General features: G+C 38.8%; 2 protein-coding genes across 2 annotated transcripts; one reads left to right on the top strand and one right to left on the bottom strand.

Moving 5' to 3' along the window:
• Window positions 1-6,346: 6,346 nt before the first annotated feature.
• LOC135153754 (piggyBac transposable element-derived protein 4-like) lies at window positions 6,347-9,223 on the bottom strand. The gene has a single exon (XM_064097887.1). The coding sequence runs from the start codon at window positions 7,657-7,659 to the stop codon at window positions 6,505-6,507; it is 1,155 nt and encodes a 384-aa protein (XP_063953957.1). The 5' UTR covers window positions 7,660-9,223; the 3' UTR covers window positions 6,347-6,504.
• Window positions 9,224-12,292: 3,069 nt separating this feature from the next.
• LOC135153610 (uncharacterized) lies at window positions 12,293-21,825 on the top strand. The gene is made up of 2 exons (XM_064097153.1): window positions 12,293-12,338; window positions 20,455-21,825. The coding sequence occupies exon 2, from the start codon at window positions 20,505-20,507 to the stop codon at window positions 21,333-21,335; it is 831 nt and encodes a 276-aa protein (XP_063953223.1). The 5' UTR covers window positions 12,293-12,338; window positions 20,455-20,504; the 3' UTR covers window positions 21,336-21,825.
• The last annotated feature ends 2,699 nt before the right edge of the window (window positions 21,826-24,524 follow it).

Consider the following 24,524-nt stretch of genomic DNA (forward strand, 5'->3'; position numbering starts at 1 on the left):
TAAATAGTTTAACTGGAATAAGCTCTGAAACATGAGTAAAATGACACCAAGATCATGAAAATTGGACCAGGCCAGGGGTTGCCGACATACGGCCAATTCAAATTTTGAAAAAATGCAGATTTCCTGGCAAAAAGTGGCCAAAATGGCCAAAATGTGTTTTTTTAAAGCTACCTATTTTAAAACTTGATGAAGTATAGAGGTTGCTTTTTCTTGAGGCACCTAACATGTTAACCACCAACAAGTACCTGAAAAATTGGGTCCGAACTACTTTTCGTTTTCATATTAACGGAGTTCAAAATATGGGGAAAACACAAATTTTCACCTATGGCACCAGAGGAAATTGGCAAAAAATGACTAGTCCAGCTAATTGATATGCAAAAATGGCTTAATTTGAAAGTGGATGGGCAATTAATCACAAAATTTCACAGAGATGTAGTGTTTGTAATTTTGGTTCATATATGTTGTTCTTGTGAGCATATACAATAATATGCAAATGAGGTAGTAATTAAATATTCATTTGTAAATAACGAATGGGAAAATTGCCTAATTAATATGAAAAAATGATATAACGTGAACAGGGATAAGCAAATAATCACCAAATTTCACGGAGGTGCAGAGTTCTTAAGTTTACTTCATATCTGTAATAAATGAATATTCATTTGTACATAATGAATGGGAAAATTGCCTAATTAAAGTTATAACTGATTTAAATGGCAAAAGCCAATGTTTAATACAAATTATTATTTATTAAGAGGTCCTTAAGACTAGGAAATTTAATATTAATCTCTTATTGATGTAACTTCCAATCCATACTAAAAACTTTTTTATATCACTCATTATTGAATACTTCATAAAAAAAAATCAATAACATTTCACACTACTAGGGTGTAAATACAATAAATTAATCGGCAGATTAACGTAAGTGCGCACGCGCAGTAGAAAAATCATTGAGCTTGGGTACGTGGTATCATTTATAACATACAGTGCAATGTACTTCACACATGCCCCCGGCCTCGCCCTTGCCGTTAGCCTTGGAAGGTGGAACGTTGACTTCTTTTCCTCAAATAAAATTAGTGCCTTAAGTTTTCCGCTTTGCGGATTTTCCGCGGAAACCGGGGTAGAAAGCGGAAAACACAGTTTTAAAAAAAACAGTGAATTCGGTGAGAAATCTTAGTTTTAAAGTATAAAAAATTGGTTCCAAAACCATCCTAATTGATAATACAGTCTATAAAATCCAGTCTAGGAATTGCACAAATTAAGCTCTGTGAAACCAGCCTACCGATTCGATTGCAAACCTTACCAGATTTGACCCACAACAAATTTAAAATGTACAACACTACATGTACATACTACTTACGCAATGCAGCTATCCCAGCAGCCTTTGTGCGCGATTCGTTCTGGAAATTTCCATGCATAGCGAAAGCGATATACACGTGCACATCACGTTACTACGGTGATGGAACGCTTGGTCACCCGTACTAGTAGCGTGTATGCATGTTCATTCATGCAATATGCACATGTACTGTTGTTTTGATTTTTCTGCTTGCATGCGCATTGACTTTAGTTATTCAAATTCACCCATGCTTTGGAGTACGTACATGTAGGAAGGGGAATCAGGTAAGAATTTTTACAGTTTTTACTCATTCAAAATTTTAAAAGTGTCTTTTCTGAGCTTTCGAAGAATTTCAAAGTGAAGAAATTTAGAAAGCAGAAGAAAGCAGAATTTCAGGTCTAGAAAGCAGAAAGCTTTGGTCTTTGAATAAAATCGATAAATAAACTCAAGAAAACACAGCTCAACACTCGTAATTGTCGTATACAAAATAAAACGTTCAGCATACTTTGCAAAATACCACTGAACACAGCCACAAACTCAATACAATTCATGCACCCCACACATTCACTAGCTCCCTATCGCACAACAAAATCATCCGATGACATGGGCAAAATCTCGAACAAAAGTGAAATTTTGTTATCTAAATGACCGCATCTCGCACTAAAAATGTCACAATAGCATTTCCTTAAAGATCCAGACCGGACCCGAAAATGAAATTGATAAATTATATACCAATCGAAAGCTTATAAGCTACTAAATACAGCAAGGTATGCTTTATGCATTTTCACCGCTTCCCAGCTGAGTATTTTGCTTGTGAATATTCCAATTATCGGGCTTCGAACCCCGCTTAGAAAATAGGCTTTATTGTGATTTTCACCTGCCTCGAGACCGTGACGTCACGTTGTGTAAGAAGCGTCGTGATTCCATAGGTTTGTACACAGAAAAACTGGGTGATTTTTTGCTTTCCAGATAACGCATTTCATTCTCTTCACTTCTATCACAGAGGGATATCACATATATTTTTACCCACAAGCTTGAATTTATGAAATCTACAGTTTTGAACTAGTTTTTGCCATATTTTATTTCCTGCTTATTTGGCGCAGATTTCAATTCTATCTGCATTTAGATTATGTATAACAACTTTTCCTGACATAGCAATTTAGGCCCAATAAGAGCCAAACAAAGAAATCACAAAAAAGGTAGTGAATAGTTGTAGGTTTACAACAATTTGAACAGTGAATAATTTTGAGTGCCATTTTCATCTGAAAACGAAAAAAAAATATGGATTCATAACATGGAAATGGAAGAAAATACCCAATGCTTTTGTACACAAACCTATGGAATCACAACCCTCCTGACACAACGTGACGTCATCATTTCCAGGCGACGTGGGGGTGCTCAATCGAAGCGTACTTTGGAGGAGCAGTTTCTTTGATTTTTATTTAATATTTGTCAGAAATGGAAGGAGATATATGTAATATTTTTGGTATATTTGTATTGTATGAATCATTACCTTTATTTTGATATATGACTGTTTTTACACCGGTCAGGGTCTTTAACATAATTAAGAAATAAGGGGCCTAAAAAGGTGGATTTTTCGGCGATTTGGCGATGTTAACTCTTAACATGCCATAAACACTACTAACCCAACGCCACAGTGCTAATCCGATGCTAATCCCCTGTGCCAGCCACAAAACCCCCCTGTGCCACATTGATTTTGGGATCGCGAGTTGTATTCACTCCTGTCAATAGTCATGATTACAATTGCTTGTAACTCTCTAACGATTAGTTTATCTACAAAATATTGTGTAGTAAAGTTGTAGGAAATTTCATACTACTTATAATGGTGTCCTCATTATATGGATTGGTTATTATCTTTACCGCTAAAATATGAGTTGTATCAAGTAGTTCCATTTTGTGGAGTGTTTTGTATGCATCATAGCGATACTCACTTGCTATTAAGCCCCTTTCACAATTGACGTACGACCTGTTTACGACCGCCTGCAACAGATTTTTCTTGTTGTTGCACGATCGATCTCTTGGTGTCTTGCGAGCACTCGCAGTGGTTGTAGACGAACGCACGAATTTGAGGTGGTCGGAGGTGGTCGTGACTGGTCGCATCTGAATCTGAACATGTTCAAAATCCAAACGCGATCAAATACGATTGGTTTACTCGCATCAGGTCGTACCATCGGTCGGGCGATCATCGTGTGAGTGTTGTTCAACGTTGTACGACTTGGTGCGAGAGGTGACACAACTACGTATAGTCGCATTTAGTCGACTGGAGGTCGTACAACACTTGCACATGCGCTAGATACCCACAGAGACCAGTCTTGCGACTGGTTGCGATAATATAAGACTGTTGCAAGACCGATCGAAATTACGGCTTACAACATTCCACTACCGTTGCATTCGCATGTATGCGACCGTACAGCCCCTTTCACAATTGACATCCGACCAGTTTACGACCGCCTGCAACAGTTTTTTTCTGCTGTTGCACGATCGATCTCTTGGTGACTTGCGAGCACTCGCAGTCGTTGTAGACGGTCGCACGAACTCGAGGTGGTCGTGACTGGTCACATCTGAACTTTGAACATGTTCAAAATCCGAACGCGATCAAATACGACCGATTCACTCGCATCAGCTCGTATCCGGGGTCGTACCATCGGTCGGGCGATCATCGTGGGAGTGTTGTTCAACGTTGCACGACTTGGTGCGAGAGGTGGCACAACTAAGTAGTCGCATTTACTCGACTGGAGGTCGTACAACACTTGCACATGTGCTAGCGACCTACATGTACAGAGACCTGTCTTGCGATTGGGTGCGATAATATGATGTGCCATAAGACTGTTGCAAGACCGATCGCAACGGCTTACAACATTGCACTACCGTTGTGTGCGACCGTTCCCCTCGCAATCCCTCGTGCAACACTCGCATGTGATCGCACGAGCACAATAGGATCATAATCGACTTACTCGTGCAACGGGTTTTACTGGTTGTTTTTGTTGTACGACAGCTGTTGCAACTGTGAAAGCCTATGTGCGATATTATGAGATGACTGGCGATTGATGCCTGTTGCAGCCTGTCGCACGACCAAAAGGTCGCAAGTGGTCGTACGTCAATTGTGAAAGGGGCTTTACATGCACTGCCACTTCCTGCTCTTTGTTTTCCAGCGACTCATTACACACTTGCTTTCATTCAAGTAAAAGCTTGCATTTATCCTATCATAAGGCTTTTGGACCCTAGTCTCATACTCAAACTTCCTGTTTTTTGTAACAATTAATTTTCAAATAAATTGGTTCTCATGAAGTTGGTTGAAGCTGTTGGATGAATGTTGTTTTATTTTGTGAATAATTTGTACCATTCGATGTATAACATATTTCTTGTACCATGTAGCCTATATGTAATGTAACAATGATCTTCAATTGCAAAATAATAAATGTAATTCATGCTTAGAAATAGTTGATTTGTATCATTGTGCAATTATATGAGTGGATGAATGGTTTGATATTATTTTCAAGTTCTCATTTATTATGCCCCTATAATTTAATGACCCCCCCCTTTCTCTTTCTTTCAACCTCCCTTTTATTTCTTTCCATCTCCCTCTCAAATTACTTTATATCGTCCTATCTCGTTTCTATCTCTTCCATGTTTTTGTATCTCCCTTTCTCATAACTTGTTTTTCTATCTCTCATATCACTCTTCTTTCTCTCTCATCTGCCCCCCTCTCTTTCAATCTCTTGATATTTCACTTTTCTCTTGTCCTTCTACCTTACCCACCTATCTCTCTTTTATTAATATTTTCTCCTTTTTTGTGTCTCTACCATGTCTTTCTATCTCCCCCTCTCTCCTTCCTCGCTTTTTTCTATCTCTCCTTATCTTTCTTTCTCTCACTTTCTATATCTCACCATATTTCAACCTAATTATGTCGCTCTCTTCCTATGGCTGTACGCGTATTTTTTTTTTTGGGGGGGGTGGGGGATAGGTATTTTTTTCCTCTCTTCCATGTATTTCTATCTCCCTATCTCACTGTTACTATCTCTCTCTTCCTCCGTCTGTTAATATTTTCGTTATTTGTTCCTATCTCCCTCCCTCTCTCTTTATTTCACTCTCACTCGTTCTACCTCTTCCATGTCTATCTATCTCCCTATCTCATATCTCGTTTTTTTTCTATTTCTCCCTCTGTTTTTTTCCTCACTATTTTCTATCTTTCTTTCTCTCCCCTCTTTTTCTATACTTATATCTTTCTCTCTCCCATCCATTCTTCAATCTCCATTTCACCAATCTCCTTCTTTCTATCTGTCTTATATTATTTTTTTATTTACTTATAAAACTATTAAAATTAATTACATATTTCACATATCACCACCATACATGTATAACAACAAAGCTCAGTGAACACATTATCACACTATTGACTTACAGAATGACAAATAACTTTGTGATACAGTTGAATACTGTTTGGTTACATTTTACTGGATCCATGTGACAAATTGAAACAACATTTTATTAATAAGTAGTTCAATCAATAAAGTATGGCAATATTCATGGAATAAAGTTTTTCAAATGCACAGACTGTGCAAAAGGAACAATAAATGTCAGCTTTCAATAAATAAAGTAAATGAAATATTGCTTTTAACATCATAACTTACATATATGGACAACGCCTCCATTAATGTTTAGTAATATCACGGAATATCGTCAAAAAGCTCATTATACATGTATTTGAATATGACTGTATATGTACAATATTTGCAGTAATCAGAAAATAATTCAGCCTTGTAAATGCTTGTTGGAGGAATGCCATTAATAAAAACTATGTTTCATAATAAATAAAACAGATGTTTAATCAATATACTACGGCAATAATCTTGGCAAAAAGTTTGAAAAAAACTTATGAAATAGACAAAATATATAACAGCCATCTTCTCCATACTACCTCAGAAAGATTGGTGCATATTACTTAGTTATATAAGACATAAATGATAACGTACAAATAATAAGATTATCATGTAAGAGTAAACAATGGATACATGATAAAACAATAAGAAACAACATTGCACAATTATTAGGATTGCACTAATGATACTGCCATGGCATAGAGTCCTTTAGATAAAAGAGGTAACAAAACCAAGACATCACATGGGCCAAGTCAGTGAACTATTCAGTGTTCAAGCGCGTGGAGAGTGGTAGTTCTGGAAGCACGGTTCCAAGCACATGGGCAGTTGGCATCGCTTGCAATAGTAGGAAGTTGTCTTGCGTCCATTTCCGTTCTTCTTAGAGCAAACAACGCAGTCTGGGTAGTATCTCCCCTTCCCACCAGAGCATCTCTTCCCCGCGAAGTGTTGGCCTTCATATCTCAGGGCATCCCGGTTGTCACGTGTCGATTCTCTTAGTACCTTTGGGCGACCTGCTGGCTTCTTCAGGAAGCCATTGACGAGTCCGTTGATGACCTCCATCCGAAACTTCCTTGTTGACACAGAAGAGCCCGTAGCCAGACGATAGGCGAGATATCCGTTGACGAGTGCTACTTCTAGTAAAAATTGAAATACCACCATATACCAGTTGATGTGACGGTGAGGATAGCGATAGTATGACATACGCTGGTCAAGTAAGTCCACTCCTCCCATTGATGAGTTGTAGCCGCAGATTGCAGTTGGCTTGGTGACTTGACGAATCCCTCCTGCTGATCTCCTGTCACGCACCTGCCTCTGTTGACATCCAGATGGATGGACCGTTGAGAGAGCGCTGACCCGCTTTGTATCATGCCATGTGACACCCAGAAGGTCACCTCTCCGGAAGAATTTCGGTGGGTCTCCTTTCCTGGCTGCGGCAGATGCTTCCCTCATCATTGGCGGTATTCCCCTATGGTTGAGACGGAGGGTCCCACATGCACCAATATTCACTTCCTTCAGGTCATCGAATAACTGTGGCGATGTATAAAAATTGTCCATGTATACATGGCGTCCACTCCCAGCATAAGGCCGAGTCAGGTCTTTGACGACCTTGGTGCTTAAACCGTCTCCTCCTCTCCCTTCCTCCTTGCCGGTGTATACATTCCAATCCAGACAGAAACCGTTGGATGAGTCGGTAATAACCCAGAACTTTACACCGAACTTCTTCGGCTTCATAGGCATATATTGTCGAAAAGAGAGTCTCCCCTTGAACGGTGCCAAGCTCTCGTCGACCGCGAGTTCACGACCTGGTGAAAAAGACTGCTGGTATGTTGGGCGAACAAGGGCTATAACAGGCTGGATCTTGAACAGAGGATCATAACCGGGTTGACCGCGGGGAATCCTTAGCTCATTGTCGACCAGGTGCAGCATGGAGTTCAGCAGTTGGTACCTGAAAATACATTTTAAAAATATAACATAATTTAGTTTCTACAAAATTGATTTTATTTACTCTAAAATTAATATATTGTTTTTACATCAATTAAAAATTAGAATGTAAAATGCAAATATCTGAAACAACAAATGTTTTCCAAACAAGAGAAAAATGTTTCCAATTTAATGCTTCCCCTAAATTGACAGAAACAGCAAAATGTTACTATTCATATTCCTTCCCCTCCCTCTCTGACTTTATTAGAATAAACTTAGTTTACTTTCTTTTTGCCCCCACCCCTTCCTCTCTGCATTTTCAAGTCAGCTGAGACCCCACTCATCCCATCAATATCCACCCTACAGATTAATTATAACATAAATGATGAAATGAATCACACAAAAAATCTAGATTGTTAACACAAATGTCTTGATCACAAGATAAATGAATAAATGGAAAACACAGATAATGATAGATACTAACCTATTACGACACATGACTGTAGAGAATCCAGGTGTGCCGAGAAGCCAGTTTTCCTCCCAGTACTGGTCGGTAGCAGGCTTCGTCACGAGGCCCATCGCCATTTGAAGAGCTATAAAGGCCTTCAGCTCTGCAGGAGTCGTATCCGTCCACTTGTTCAATCTGGAGTGTTGCTGCAGCACACCTAACCTGAAGAGAGAAAAGATGTAAAAGTAGAGTCAATGATTATACAAAGTATATATCGTAATGATTATCAATAATACATTTTTCACAAGTTTTCAAATTAAAAGAAAACAAATAAATGATAAATGATTTAATCCATAATTTATTGTTCGAAATAGACATGAAATTAAATACTCCGAAGCGCCAGATCGACAAGGCTCTATCCCTTTAATTGTTGAACGCCAAACAGGGTAGCAGCAACTCCCATCTTTTAACGTCTTTTGGTCTGACGCGGCCGGGGTTTGAACCCCCGACCTCCCGGTTGTGAGACGGACGCTCTACCATTTGAGCCAACACACCGGTCATGAATAAATAAATGAAAAAATAAATGCATATTTTGGATTTTTATTTAAATTTTGCAACCAGCTGTGATTTTAAACATGAATATAAAGGAAGCTCGGGCATATGCACAATCTTAACATGACGGCCAAAATATAATGTAATAAATAAATGTAAGAGTAAAGTGGAACATTTGACAGACCATCAGAAAAAATATATATATAACAAGAAATGGCAAGGACATTTTTCTAAAATAATTCTAACCAAATATCAAAATTTGTAGCCAAAAGGGACTGTAAAGTTCCATTGGAAAAAAAAAAAATTTGTAAGGAAATCAAATTCTTTCTAGTCTATAAATGCAGTTAAATCAAATCTTTGCTGCGAAATCTTGATCATATCTTATTAACTTCTGATCCCTTGTTTCTGGCCCAGTCAAACACTGAACTGAAATTTTTGGTGTAGATTTAGTCTGTACTATTATAGACTCAGTCTAGGCCTAATCCCTAGCAACCAAATTGTTAGTACAGTCCCACTTATTGATTCATGTGTTAGAAGTTCTTTATCATTTTTGTGGGGGGTAATACACAAAGATTGAATAAAAAAAAATAATTAAACCCACCTTCCAATGGTCTGTTTTGCGTACAAATTTGTTTGAGTTGCCATCAGCTCAAACACTGCATCAGGAAAGAACTGCAAGAAGTAGTCGACGGGCTTGTAGTCGGTGTGATCGAAGAGAAGTTTTGGCCTTTCCTGGTACGAGTTCTGCTGCCACGAAGGTGCCCAGTCTTCATCGCCGAGATCAATCCACAGGTCTGGTTGCTGTTGTGGTAGCTGTTGTTGTGGTTGATCGTCTTGGTTGGCATCTTCAACCTCGCTGTCAGAATCATGCTGATAATCGTCCGTCCCTAAACCGTCACCGACCTCTCCGCCCTGCTCATCGCCGGACCTCTCCGGCTCCAAGTCTGGCTCTGACTCGCTCTCGCTTTCTAGCGACTCATCCGAATCAGAATCGGCCCTAGCTAATGCTGGTGGTCTCTCTCTCATAACCATCTCACGAACCTCATCAGGATAAAAAAACCTAGGTCTCTTCCCTCTCGGAGGCGGAGCCATATCTTGTAAAAAATGTAGAAATACTCGAAAAAGTCGAATGTAAACCGCGTGAGTAAGTTGATCTGTGAGAAAGCAGAGTTAGCACTGCACACAATAGTGCTAATTACGGCGTGCATGCGATGCGCAATACAATGCAAAACGGCGTAACAATGATTGTAATTCCGAATGTGCGCAGTCATGCACGAAGCAGGCGAGGGTAGGAAATAATGCAAGCACAAAGCAATCAATAGTAGGCGTGCGAGCACGCGTGTGGCATGTTATAGTAGGATACGTAGCGTGCACGAAGCACTCAATGAGTTAATGGATTTTGGAAACATGTCTTCGCATAAAATTGTCACTTCCGCGAGCCAATGCGGGTCGCCATTTTTTCCTGGAAGTCATTCACTATAACACACAGGCTCATACGAGAGAATGTGCCGACTTAGTTACTGAGAAAGTGAAATTCGGCATAACTGGTTTTTATCTCCAATAGCAGAGTGATCAAGTTATCAGATCATCATGCAAATTGCTGGGTACAGTATGAAGTGTGAGAAATCAGGATTGTGCAATCACAAGCGTAATTGACGAAAGTTCCTTGAGACATTCAGAAATCTTAGTACTAATCAACCTATCAACTGTAGGCGTTGTTCTGGTCTTCCATACTCCAATTGCCTGCCCTGGGGATTTTTTCGTTGTCAAGGACATAAACTTGGAATGTTCCATTTTGACATGGGGTTAAAAAAAATGAAATTGGGCAATATAATCACGTTGCTAATAGAGTTTCAAAATACCCTTCACATCCAGATCCCCCCGCTTAAGATCGAATTCTTCGGTCCTGAAATCTTGATCAATGGGAATCAGCTGATCTTACGTATGAATGGGTTGATTATGCTAGGATCTCATCGAAGTCGTAGTTGAAATATGTGTCAGCAATGGGTATGAAAATATAAGAACTTGAAAGAGTTTTTCTTCAGGTTAATGTGAGTATCATTGTTTTTGTTGTTATATGTGTACTTTTTTCACATTGTTGGAATATCTTTCATCATTCCTGCCAAGAATTTGTGAGGATAACCATCAGCAACGCGCACTGGCAGGAATTTCTCGGCGCGCGAGTGGCATCCCTAAGTTATCATATCATGAGTAAATTCTAAGTTTTCGTTTGCTTTTTTTCATATCGAATCTGAGCAGATGTTGGTAATAAATTTGTGTTTGCTAACTAATCTTATTTTTTCTTTTTAGCTGCATGTTCCATGGCTCTTTCCAATATTACATAAATGCTCGTTCATATCAAGTTCTAGCTATTAATGCGCTGTCGATCGTCGACTGCTCTAATCACGGTAAACCTCGCGCACGATGAATTAGCCGGTGCTGTTGACGATCACCCACAATACACCACACCTCAACATTTGATCGAAGGAGCGGACGAGATTGTAATTCGGCAAATCAGGCCCATATTTCCGTCAGAAAATAAACTCATCAATTTTTAATATGCAAAACTATGTTGTATGATATTTGATATGATATTATTTAGTTTCCACATAAAAAATTATTTCGTTCTCTCAAAATAGGCCTAGGCCTACTCAAAATATTATTTTGTTTCCACAAAATAATTGTTGAGGGAACAACATATTATTTCGTCTCTCTCCTACCAATATTGCCGCACAGCGCATATCATGTGACGTCTGCAGCATGTGTGTGGAAGGAGAGTGATGAAATATTAGATTTCCTTCCCTCAAAATATTATTTCTTCTCTTTGTCTTGATCTACTGTTTTTGAATAATTAAATATTATTCAACAAATAGTATTGTACACCCCCATCTTAAGTATTGTTACATGACTCCATCTAATTAAATAATAATTACTATAGGCCTACATGTAAATGTACTGAAACTCAGAGATGGAGTCAGAGAGCAGATGGTGCAGAGCCTCATTTAAGAATAAAGATGGATAATATGCATATTGATTACTGATAACATGGCTGGCCATAGCTGCTCTCAGTTTTTTTTTTTCAGAATGTTTGATTTTTCATGTTTTATTTCTGATGCAATAATAAACAAGAGTTTCTGTTTAAAATAACAAAATCTGGATCAGTTTGGCTACATATTCTGCTTTTATACCCCCGCCAAACTAGTTTGAAGGGGGTATAGGAACCAGTGTACGGGTGGTCAGTCTGTTGGTTGCAAATCTTGCAGTTCGAACTACTTCCTCAGTTTTTAACCAATTCTCATGAAATTTGGCACACTCATTGGTCTTGAGGTAAAGATGTTTCAAAACACATATTTTTTCGTGTGTGTCAGAAATCAAGTTGCCATGGTAACAATGTATTATATGCCCCATATTAGGTAGAAATCTTGCAGTTTGTACTACTTCATCAGTTTTCAACCAATTCTCATGAAATTTGGCTAACAACTTGGTCTTAGGGTAAAGATGTACAGGACATATATATTTCCATGTGTTGGAAATTGTGTTGCAATGGTAACAACATATAATATGTAAACAAAATTGGGCAAAAATCTTGTGGTTTGAACTACTTCATCTGTTTTTCTACTTTTGTTTTAATTGCAGTGACTTTTTGATTTTACCGGGATACATCGATTTCACCGCAGATCAAGTGGTAAGTTACCATTAAGATTTAAACCAATATTGTCTAGTCATCAGTGAACATCTTATAGTGATAATAGTGCATTTGTTTGAAGCGAGACATTCATTAATTGTTCATTAAAATCTTAACCTACTGAAAAAGTTCTTTAAATGTTGTCACTTTGAAAGTATGACCAATTTCCTGAAAACTAGACATACATGTACATATACATGTATGGGTAATCAAATTACTGATCATTCATAATGAATTTTAGCATACAAAATCAATGTCAATGGTCATTCGGGGTTAATAAACTTAATGTATTATCATCAAGATTTCCATGCTCAACCATGAAGTCAGAAGGTGCTACCACTCAAAACTAATTTACTAGCAGTGTACGTGATTGCTTATTTATCTGCCTTGAACATGTTCTTTAAAAATGGATGGACATTTGTCTGCCCCCTTCATGGGCTATACTAGAGACCGCCTAGGCACCATTTTTTAAATAGAATAACATATCCTGGCCCAGAGCCAAAACCCAAGCGTTGACAAAAGCTGAAATATCCACATGGGTTGTGCTCGTATGCTGTTAAAAACTCAGGTATTCAACGCTTGGTGCATATACATGTACATGTTGATTCAAGAATGTTTCTCGTGAACTGCTCTGATGCGTCTGGGAGCATTGTCGATTTCCATGTTCAAAACTTGACAGTCATTTTTCTGAGATTACTTTGCCTGCATACCGCATAGCAGAGTGAGACTATAATAGGCGCTTTTTTTCTGATGGCGTAAGTGACCATGGCAGTGTTGTCAACATTGAAATCTTAACCAACTTAAACCAAGATGAAGTCATAACTTTGAACCTATTTCATGATATGAACATAAGTTTAAGCAAGTGACCTTCTGGCATGATTTGTAGGTCACATGATAAAGGCTAAAGGTCAGTGAGGGGCAAAGAACTTTGGCCATGTTGTGGTACTTTGAAAAGAGGTTAAGATTTTGAAAGCAGAAGGCCCTAATCCATAAAATTATCAAGTATAAGCAAATGGATGATTCTATTTTCATGTCTCTAGATAATGGTGAAATGTCAATAGGGTTGATAACCTGATATCAGCTTGAAAATATTAAACCAAACATAAAGATTTTGAATTTTCAAGGTAGATGAAATTATCAGTCTTTCAGTCAGAATTCACGTACGTGCAGTCGCCGCTGGCTAACGTCAGCTTAATGGACGACGCCATATTGCCAGATTCAGGCAGATTTGGCCCGCGCCCTCACCGGCTAACGCTCGGCTAAAGCTCGAACGCCATTCACCCATACACTAATTCCCCTTGACTACCGTTGTTAAAAACCTCTGTCAAATCTTTTCCAGCATTTTTATGAATTAGCGATTTATGTTTTTCCGTTTATCAAATATCCTTCATTATACACATATTTTTTTCATATTTATAACATTTTTATTTTAATCACAATTTCAGTCCAAACGCGGGTCAGTTTTTGTTAACCCACGTTGTTTGTGCATGCCCACGTATAGCCTTACGCGTATTGAAAGGAATGATGTTGGGTCGAAAAACAGAATTGTTATTGTTTGTTCCTTGTTTGTTGGGGATGAAACTATGATGGCGACCAGTCACGTTTGACTGTACCGCCAAATAGTTAAGATTAATTAATTAAGGTCAAGGGGAGATAAGAGAAATGAGCAAGGGGCATTGTGGTGGGGGGGGGGGAGGGACAGAGAGAGAGGGGGGGGGGGTTACGAGGGCCGAGTGGGGAAAACAGTTTCATCATGCAGTACAGGGCGTCGATGAACACTTTTATTTTTTTCTCCAAAATATGGAAAGTGACAGAATAATCAGAAAAAGGTTGATTGGTTCTGATTTTGAAAAAAAAACAGAATTTATCAAGATTGCTGTTATTCTTCATGGTTGTAGAATTTAATTTAGTTTCTCTGATAAGTATAATTCTTTCAAACAACTCAAATTTTTATTAATCGTATTTCATTTATTTCACTCTTTTCTTTCGCCTCGTTTTTTTTTCTTCCAAAAAATCAGGGAGCTGAAAAATATGAGAGCTAGAACCTAAAGATATGGGGTAGCTATGACGTTGGAGGGGGCGCAGCCTCATGCACTTGCAGATCCAAATCAATTTTCATAGGGGACACTTAGAGTAGCCCCTATTTCTTTAATATTATTTTTACAAGCAAAAAGAAGTCAATGAAGACATCAGGCCACCGACAGCTGCCTCGTCAAAGGGGGGGGGGCGGTCGATTATTTTGAGTATTTTTTTTCATTTTGTCCTCAATGGGGGGGGGGTCAATTAATTCTATATACACTTCTATTGTCTTTATATATGGGGGGGGGGGGGTCTGCTACTGAGCATGTTTTTAAAAGGGCTTAATAAGGGGCTTAATACAACAGAAATTGTACGATTTAACACAATAAAATGTATCATCGAGGTTAATACTAAATTAATACATAATTAATAATTGTTTTAATTGAAATTGAAAATAATAAAGGCACCCATAGATCTTAACATCTCATAAATACAGGCCTAAACCTGTATTGGAAGTTGAACAGGCATAAAGTATAAATGTTTAGCTATAGCTGATGCTTTGATCCCGCAACCAAATAATGTTATCATAAACTAGTAGATGTTATATCAGTCATGTCAGCGGCGTAACAAGTGAAAATAATTGAGGGTACTACGATATGGCGTATCGATCAGGCAAAATTTATAAAATATATAGTTGCAAGCAAGCGACATAAGCATAATTTTGACTTTTGGTTACAAAAATCCAATTGAACAATTTCGCAAGATTCTCTTACCTTTTCCTTTTTTTTTCTTGTTCGTGAATTGGGGGCATGCAAGACCCCCCCCCCATACAGCACCACTCTTTGTTGTCACTGTCTAAAATTTGATTTAAACTTTGAGAATTTGAATTTCTTATCTAAGTAATCCAAAGGGATAAGACAAAAATATTTGCAGATTACTTATTTCAAAGTATTTTTATACCTATAACTCCCCAACTCTGCTCTAGCTGCACTGCACGTTGCCTAACGGCCTTCCACCAAAGGGCCAGGCCGACTCGCCCCGTGAGCAAGTGACCGCGTTCGCGTAAGTTCACCCGAAGCCATGACTAAATTCTGACCATAAACATCACCTAACTAATCACTCTCTGACAATATTTCAAAGTATCTTTTATTACAGTCGATCCTTCGAGCCATTAAACGATAATATTTCCAATGTTATCATGACAAACAATTTTAATGAGATAGTGGCATTGTAGAAAAAACAAATTTATAAGCACGAAATGGCACCAGATAAATCATCAAACATACAGCGCAGCGTTCGGGACTGGTGAGTGGTACGGCTCGCTTGGAGTTTTCGCCCCGACGAATTCGGCGAAAACGCTACCATTGCGCCGTGCGAATGTTCAATCTGCGGCTCTCAATCAGAGACTTGAATGTCTCTTTTTGCATTATCGAAAATGTATCATAGACTTTGTTTGATTTGTTTACAAGTAAGTTGCATATCCGTCGTGATAATTAGGAAAATCCATGACGTCTTCTTCTAATTCTGTAAAAATTACCTCTTCAAAGTGCCTGTGTCAGAAAATTGCCGGAAATCGTAAAAACTTGCCTAAAATGTCTCTTTTTGAAAGTTCATCCATGGTCTGGAAAAAAATGTTATAATTTATGTAGACGTATACCGTAAACAAATACATCCTCGATCACTGAAATGAAGTGTTTGCTAAGCTTTTATATCTCAGACCGCGTTACCATGGCAACTTGGGAAAACCTTTATTTTTTAGTAATAAAATTCTGGTTTTAAGGGTCATTTTAGAGACATAAAACTAACCATATTTTGAAGTATTGGGTTTAAATTTCACATAAAACTGAATTATCTATGTTTATACTTTCGTATATGAATATTCATATTTCTTATAGAATCTTAGTTTTTGATTGGTCAATGTTTCAGTCATGGATAATAACTGAGCGTTAAAAAATCTGAAAATACGCATTTTATCGGCAACCAACAAGCAAGATGGCGGAACACATTAAGTTGGCGCTATGCACGTACGTGAATTACATACGTTCAACACATATCGTTGTTAAAGGGGAATCCAGCCTTGGCCATAAAATGATGTGTGGGGAAGGAGAAAAATAATTTAAACAGAATGGTGAACGTTTGAAAGAAATCGGACAAGCAATAAGAAGGTTATAGCTGCTTTAACATTGAGATCACTAATAGTATATAGATTTCAAATTGGCAACTGGGTAAGTAAATTATGACAAGGGGCAAGGACAACTTTCCCATAGGCCATGTACTTTATTATCAGGGATTTGTGGTTTTCTCTATAAAGTACCCATTCCCCTGGGGCAGTAATCTAAATATAATCCAGGTAGTATAATGTTTTATGTCCTCATGAAAGAAAAATACAACTTGAAATAAAACCTTTGGAAAAAATGACATTTTAGCCATAATATGTATTGGAGTACATGGAAGAGTAGTCCTTGCCTTACATCACTATGACATCCCATATGCGGCCAATTTGAAGTCTCCATGGGTATAGTGATTACCAATATTTACAACTTTTTAAAATTCATAACTTTCTTGTTGTTTGTCCAATATTGTTCAAACTTTCACCTATCAACTTGTCTGATTTTTCTTTTTCTTTAATATAAAACAAGTTTTTATTTTGGTTGGATTCCCCTTTAACAGGCATCAGAAACTACATGTAGATGAGTATATAATTTCAGGTTTAGGTCAGGGTCAAAGTTCATATCAGATCAATAATCTTGGATAAGAATTGATATTTTGTTCATTAAGACATATTTGAATTCAAGTTCAAATTATATATACATGTACATGTAACTTATATTAGAGAGATTGGATATCACAAATGATATGAAATGAAAAACATGTTTCTCAGTCAAGGTCAAAGGTTACTTGAAGTCAAGTAAGATTTTGTTATCAAATGAATGTGTTTTTTTCTATTCATTCATTCATTCATTCATTTAATGGTTTATTCAATAGACATGTATTGCAGTACAAACTGAATTACAAATGCTTTACAGGGTTTCAATTAAAAATACTTGGTAAGAAAATTACAGAGACAATTAAAACTATTCACATACATTTGCACATTAGGTTATTGATAAAGATGAATAAATAACAGGAGAATGCATATGATAGAATGATAAAATTATCTTTAAAAAAAAATTGTTCATCTTGAATGGAGTTGTTTTCAAGGTCAGCATTGTTGCTTTTAATAATGAGCTTTGCGTAATGCAGGCGAGACTGTCAGAGGTGTTCTACTTGTTATCAAATAGGCCTAATTCTTTTACTCTGATTTTGAAAAATTATTCTACCAGATACAAATGGTTATCAAGTTCCCAGGCCGATTAGAGTGGCATTGTCCATCATAGCGTTGGATTATTGCATTGTATATATAAAGGGTAAATAGAAAAGAAAATGTTGGATATATTTTTCAATGTGACAAATTCAAGGACAAATTTACCCCCAACAAAAAGTTGATTTGAATAAAAAGAGAAAAATCCAACTAGCATATTGAAAATTTCCTCAAAATCAGATGTAGAATAAGAAAGTTATGACATTTAAAAGTTGCTTAATTTCACAAAATGCACATTCTGGCCTGTATGCAATTGAGGGGACTGATGACATCACTAATTAATTTGTATTTTGCTATGTGAATTTATTCTAATTTCAATAATAATAATAATCAGTTCTTTTATAGCGCATAACACATAGCAACGCATGTCCCTATGCACTTGGATGAAATTAAGGAAAGAAATTAGAAAGTAAGTAAAGAGTGTTGGGCACTGAATTCATTACAAGTTATACATATACTTTTTTAGGGAAGTCTTAAACTTATCTAAATCATGAATATTTCTCATATAATTAGGAAGTGCATTCCATAAGATGGAAGAGGCATGTGCAAATGAGCGCTCACCATATGTTTTGGTAACAATGAGAGGAATAGCGAACAGCTGCTTTCTGCTTGATCTTAGAGTTTTGTGAAACCAAATTTTTTATTCCTCCCTGAACATGTGGAATAACCTTTGTTTTAACATTTCATGGTTCAGTCATATCTGTAAAAATTGTAAAATCTGTAAAAAATGAAATATTGTAGAGAGGGATATCACTGATATTTTTACTGTATGTCACTGAGTTGTGCATGTATTTATAAATGAAACTTTAAAATTTCACATCTTTCTCATTTTACATCTGATTTTGATGAAATTTTCAGCCTTATGCTTGTTTGATTTTTCTCTATTGATTCAAAACAACATTTCAGGAGGTGAACTTGACCTTAAAACACTGATGCTTATTGAAGTTTGTTTAGCAGAGAAGACTGCTAGGGGCATACCATTATTTTAAATACGAGATTATCTGTAATAGTCTGAAGAAAGAACTGATCATCATATCTTTGTGACCTTGCATGTTTTGTCAATTGATATATTGTCACCTTCAATAGATTCAGCTGACAGCTTGCACGACTTGAAATAGAATTTAGAAATTTATTAAACATTTTGGTTGATTTATTAAATTTATAGATTTTTCAAGGACTGTACATGTACATGTGCATGTTGGTATACATGTATGTGTCAGTGCGTCAGGTCTGTTTCATTTCCTGACCTTACAATTTTTTTTTTAATTATGTTTTTATTGATATAAATCAAAGTCAATTACAAAAATTACAAATGATGATAAAGTGATAACAAATCGCATAAACGCAAAAGGTTACACAAATAAAATAAAAACAACTAGAATTTTAATTCGTCATGAGGACGAATTAGGTGATCTGTCTCTGATTTCATGATCAGGAAGACAATCAGCATTGTTATTGAGATCAATATGATCATCATGAGGAAAACTGAACTTCTCTTACGAAAAGAACGTGTTGAATACTCTTGAAAAGGAAGAAATGAGAAAATTTGGAAAATCGGTGTAAATGATACACATGGTACATGTACATGTTATATTAAAAGGATTTTTTAAACTATTTTATTGTGCAATGTTTTAACTTATATACCTTGTAATGGTCATGAAGGACCATTTGTGAAATGTTGAAAAGAAAAAAAAAAAAAAAAAAAAAAATGTTCATCCCGAGGTTCCAACCCTCGACCTTAGGATTGCAAGTCTGATGCCTTAAGCCCCTTTCACAATTGGCGCCTCACTCGTGCGATAATTTTTTTTTTCGAAAATATTTTTTCCGTCCTGTTGTAGAAGTGTTGTCTTTGAGTCGCAAGCAATATATAAAATCGTACGAGAGGTGAACGACCACTGCACCAGGATACAACAGTCGTGAGACGTAATCGTGCGATTATTTTCATGTTTCCGGGTGCAACAGTCGTACAACGGCTGCAACGGTTGAACGATGATGCGACCAAGTCGCACGACATATGCGTTTTGTAGCGCCATATGTCGCGCGACCTAGCGACCCGTTGTACGACTACTACAACCGATCGTAGAAGGCTACGACCCATTGTGCGACACACCGCACCACCTGTCGCGCGAGGTGTTGGCCTATAAATACGACATGCGATGCGACTTTCTTCATTACAACCGCTGATGCCTGACGAGACGCTGCTACAGTGAACAAGACACAACCAAAATACAAGCATCGGCATGGCCCCAAAGAAGTCAAGGAAAAAGAGGAAAAATCAGCCTGATGAGGAGGAATGGCCCCAGCCTATACCCGTGGCCGAGGAGAAAGCTACTGCTTCTGTCATAGCTTGTGATGAGGGTGATGAATTTGGTGAAGCCCAGACCGAGGATGATGAAATGCTGCAGGAAGGGGGCCAAGATCCACCAGCCGCCGCCAGTGATGAGAACAACGTGACAGATGGCCATGCTACCTGCGGTATCACCAAAGCCATGGAGCAGGAGCTGGCCGAGTTTTTCGCTGACAATGAGTTCATCTACGACAAGAGCAAGGTGGACTTCAAAAACTCTCAGAAGAAGGAGCGCAAGTACATGGAGATGGCGGAAAAGCTGGGAGTCACCGGTAAGTAGTAGCTGAAAAATATGCACATTCCGATTTATTGATGATGTTTATTAGTTAAACATGCCAATTTTTTGGATGTTGACTAATTTCTTGCTTCTACATTTTGTATATTTTCAGTGGCCGACATCAGACTATGGTATAAAAGCCAGAGGACCATCCTGGGGAAGATGAAGACCGCTGGAAAGAAGAGTGGTCAGAAGGCCATCGTCCTTACCCCCAGGCAGAGATGGGTCAATAACAACCTTGGTTTTCTGACGAAGCACATAGTCCATCGGTCACAGGGCTGCCAACTGGGCCACCTCAGTGGCCGAATTACTGAAGCCGCCTCCGACGAAGAGGGTTTAGATGAGGAGGGTCCAGATGCCAGCCAAGCACCCAGCTCCAACCAAGTCTCCAGCCAGGGGGCTGCACCTCCCAAGAAGAGGCAAAAGAGGGGGTCGCCCACCGATGTGGACAAGGCCCTCCTGGAATTCATCAGAACATCCACCGAGCAGACGGCCATCCGGAGCCAGGTGGATGCGGCACTCACCCAAGGCGCTGACGAGAGGCAGGCCTGGCTAGAATGGATGCTGCAGGCCGTCCGCCCACTCCCAAGACCCCTCTGGCGGCCGAGAGTTCACCAGGGACACTTTCAACTTGGTGAGCCGCTACCAGGATCGGGCGGACCACCTTTCCACCACCCCAGTATCTCGCCCCAGCACTCCCCAGATGATCCAGCCACTCAGGCCTCAGTCAGCGCCGATCGGCTTCGCCCAGGACGCTCCACCTGCTTCCTTCCTTGGGATGCTCGGGCCAAGCAGCACCTGGACCCCTCAGAACCCTCAGGGAGGATTTCAGCAGCCCAATTTACAGGCCCCCTTCCAGCAGCAGCGTGCCCCCTTCCAGCAGCAGCACCCCCACTTCCAGCAAAAACAGCAGGCCCCCTTTCAGCAGCAGCAGCAAGGAGGCAGCAACAGCGCCAACACATCAATCATCACCCAGTTGAACTTGTCAGATGAAGAAGATGAACAGTGAACTTTTGTTAGGATTGTTTTTATTGTTACTTGACGAACTCTCTCAACTCAAATTATAATTTGACTATTTTGGAACATTTATTTCAAACTTTTTTAAACATTTACTCGGTGAATAGAATTCATTTTCGTTAACAAAATGTCTTGGAAAAAATATATAATTTTTAAAACAACATGATTAATGACAATATAAAATTTGTTATATCTGTACATCTTTTTTATTCTCATAAATCACGTTTTTTCAAAAATGTTCTTTTTTTTTTTTCAAATACATGCTATTAAAGGAGAATCAACGTTTATTATTTCAAACATTTCATTGTCAAATAAATTTTTGTTTAAAATAAATGTTGACATGATCATTCATTTCTTCTTTGAAATGATTCATTCCACTAAATCAAGGAGGCAGCAACAGCGCCGTCACATCAATCATCATCCATTTGAACTTGTTATACTTGTCAAATAAAGAAAATGAACAGTGAACTTTTGTTTGGATTGTTATTGTTACTTGATGAACTCTCTCAATTCAACTTACAACTGACCCATTTTGGAACATTTATTTCAAACTTTATTTTAAACATTAACATGGTCAATAAAATTAATTATCGTTAATAAAATGTCTTTGAAAAATATATATCATGTTTAAAACAACATGATTGATGACAAAAGAAAATATGTTATATCTGTACATCTTTTTTATTCTCATAAATCACATTTTTTCAAACATGTTCTCCTTCATTATTTTATTTCGAACACATGTTATTAAGGAGAGTTAACTTTTTAAATTTCAAACTACCTTTCGATGTAAAAGTAATGTATGTTTAAAATAACTGTTGACATGGTCATTCATTTCTACTTTGAAATGATTCATTCCACAAAATCATGATCGAAGTTTACATGCCATTTTTATGGCAGAGTCTGTGCTGTATCCCAAGTAGTGCGCCAAGTGGCAGTCTATATCATGTGTTGTTGCCAGGGCAGGCTTCCAACTGGACTGTTGTAGTAGTGCTTCAGGTAAGTTCTCAGCTTCTTGCCCTCTTTGTTTGCCTGGTAGCCTCCGCCAACTCGTTCAACATCCTGCAGAACTGCTGCGTTTCTTCGTGCCCCAGGGATGTGGTTGCCCAACTCATCTTCATGGTCAACGTCAATGTTCTGAAGCCCAGGAAAACGATCTCTCATTAGGTTGTGGAGGCACATGCAGGCCATAATGACTGTCCTGGCTTTTTCTGGATCAAGCTGTAGGGTACTCAACAAGCATCTCCAGCGATGGGCAAGGATGCCAAAGCTGTTCTCCACCACACGGCGAGCCCTCGAGAGACGGTAGTTGAAGATTCTCTCCTCGTCGGTCTGCTCACGGTTGGAGTACGGCTTCTGCATCCATGTCCTGAGAGGGAAGGCGTCGTCCCCAATTAAGAAGTAAGGGGTGTCTCGGTCATCATCTGGCAGGGGCTCTGGATCTGGCAGGCCAAGAGTACCATTCTCCAGTCCACGTCTCAGCGGGCTGTGGTTGAAGACCTGGGCATCCGATGATGAACCGGGATTACCAACGTCAGCCCAGAGGAACTTGTAATTGCCATCAACTAGGGCCAAGAGGATGAGGCTGTAGAAACCCTTGTAGTTGTAATAGATCGTACCAGAGCCTGGTGGATTTCTGATGGCCACGTGTTTTCCGTCCAAGGCTCCGCAGACATGATGAAAGTTCCATCTGTCAGCGTAAGTCCGTGCCACTTTTCTCCATTCATCTGGGGTAGTTGGACAGGAAAATACTTCATCTTGGTATTCACTGATGATGGCCTGGCACACCTCTGGTATAAACAGAGAGATGGTATTATGGGCAACACGGAAGGCATACTGCAGGGTTTTGTAGCTGTTGCCGGTCGCAAGATATCTCAAGGTGATGGCCAGTTTGAGCCCAGGATCCAGTGGCTGCCGGTAGCGATAGGACTTCTCTATCCTCGGAGTGATGCGCTGCAACAGTTCAAGGAACGTTTCTGGTGGCATCCTCATGTAGTTCAGGAAGTCACCCTGACATTCTCTCTGCAACTCCGTCATCAGATTATCATACTGTCCAAACAGCACACGTCTCTCAATCCAGGGTTTGACCCACCACCTTCTTCTTTGCCTTGCATGTCTTTGACGTCTACGGATGAGTAAGGCCATCAATATGACATGTCTGTCTTGAACGTTTTGGATTTGCCTTCTCAGACTTAGCAAATGCAAGAGCCTCCCATGAGCTATTGGTCGAGCAGCAGCCATGTTTACAATATGGATGGTCCAGACATTTGGGATGAAAGCTCAGGAGTTCTCGAGCTTATATTGGGGGTGAAAAAAAATCGTACAACGTTGCAAAGGGGGCAAGACAGGTCTTCCAATAGTCTTAGGGTGGTACAACGGACTCGTACGACAGGATGCATCATCGTACGACATGAAAATACTCGTGCAACACTCGTTCGGGGTCTTACGAGTGCGTGCAAAGTCGCACAACACTCGTACTGCCTGTCGTGCAATTATTTTTCATCGCGTCAGTCGCTCAAAATATCGGAGCAGCACGGTTTTTTTTCCCGACCGAGATGCGACCATTTTGTCGCATCTGGATCGTACAATAAGTGGTACAACGGCTACAACGGGAAAAATTTCGAGTCGCAAGCCGTTGTAGTCTGTTTGGCAACAATTGTGAAAGGGGCTTTACCAACTGAGCTACACTATTTTCCATAGACTAATACACATAAGCACTATTTCCCATAGACTTTACACATAGCAAATTGAGAGGATCTCAAATCCAATTTTGCAAGAGAAATGCGGGCATGATCCCGGCATCTGATCGGAAAATGGAGAACACATTTACGATAGCTTACAATCTCAGCTACAACATACTCCAAGCTCAGAGAAAACCGACAAACAGAAATGGAGATATAGCTCGCGAAATAGAGGAATGTAAAATCCAGTTTTGAGAAAAAGTCATTTCCCATAGAGATTGCACACAAAATGAGCGAAAATGACATGCCTCTATAACTTGCCATTTTTTAGGATGATTCGTTCCTTTAAATGTTAATATAGCCATTACATTAGAAAGAATATGTTTTCAGCTACAACATGTAACAAAACTTGGCGAAAATTGACCAATATTTACGGAGTTAGAGTCAAATTTGCATAATTGTGATGACGTCATAAGTAGCAAAA

Source organism: Lytechinus pictus, chromosome 3 (genome assembly GCF_037042905.1).
Source record: "Lytechinus pictus isolate F3 Inbred chromosome 3, Lp3.0, whole genome shotgun sequence".
NCBI classification, from domain to species: Eukaryota; Metazoa; Echinodermata; class Echinoidea; order Temnopleuroida; family Toxopneustidae; genus Lytechinus; species Lytechinus pictus.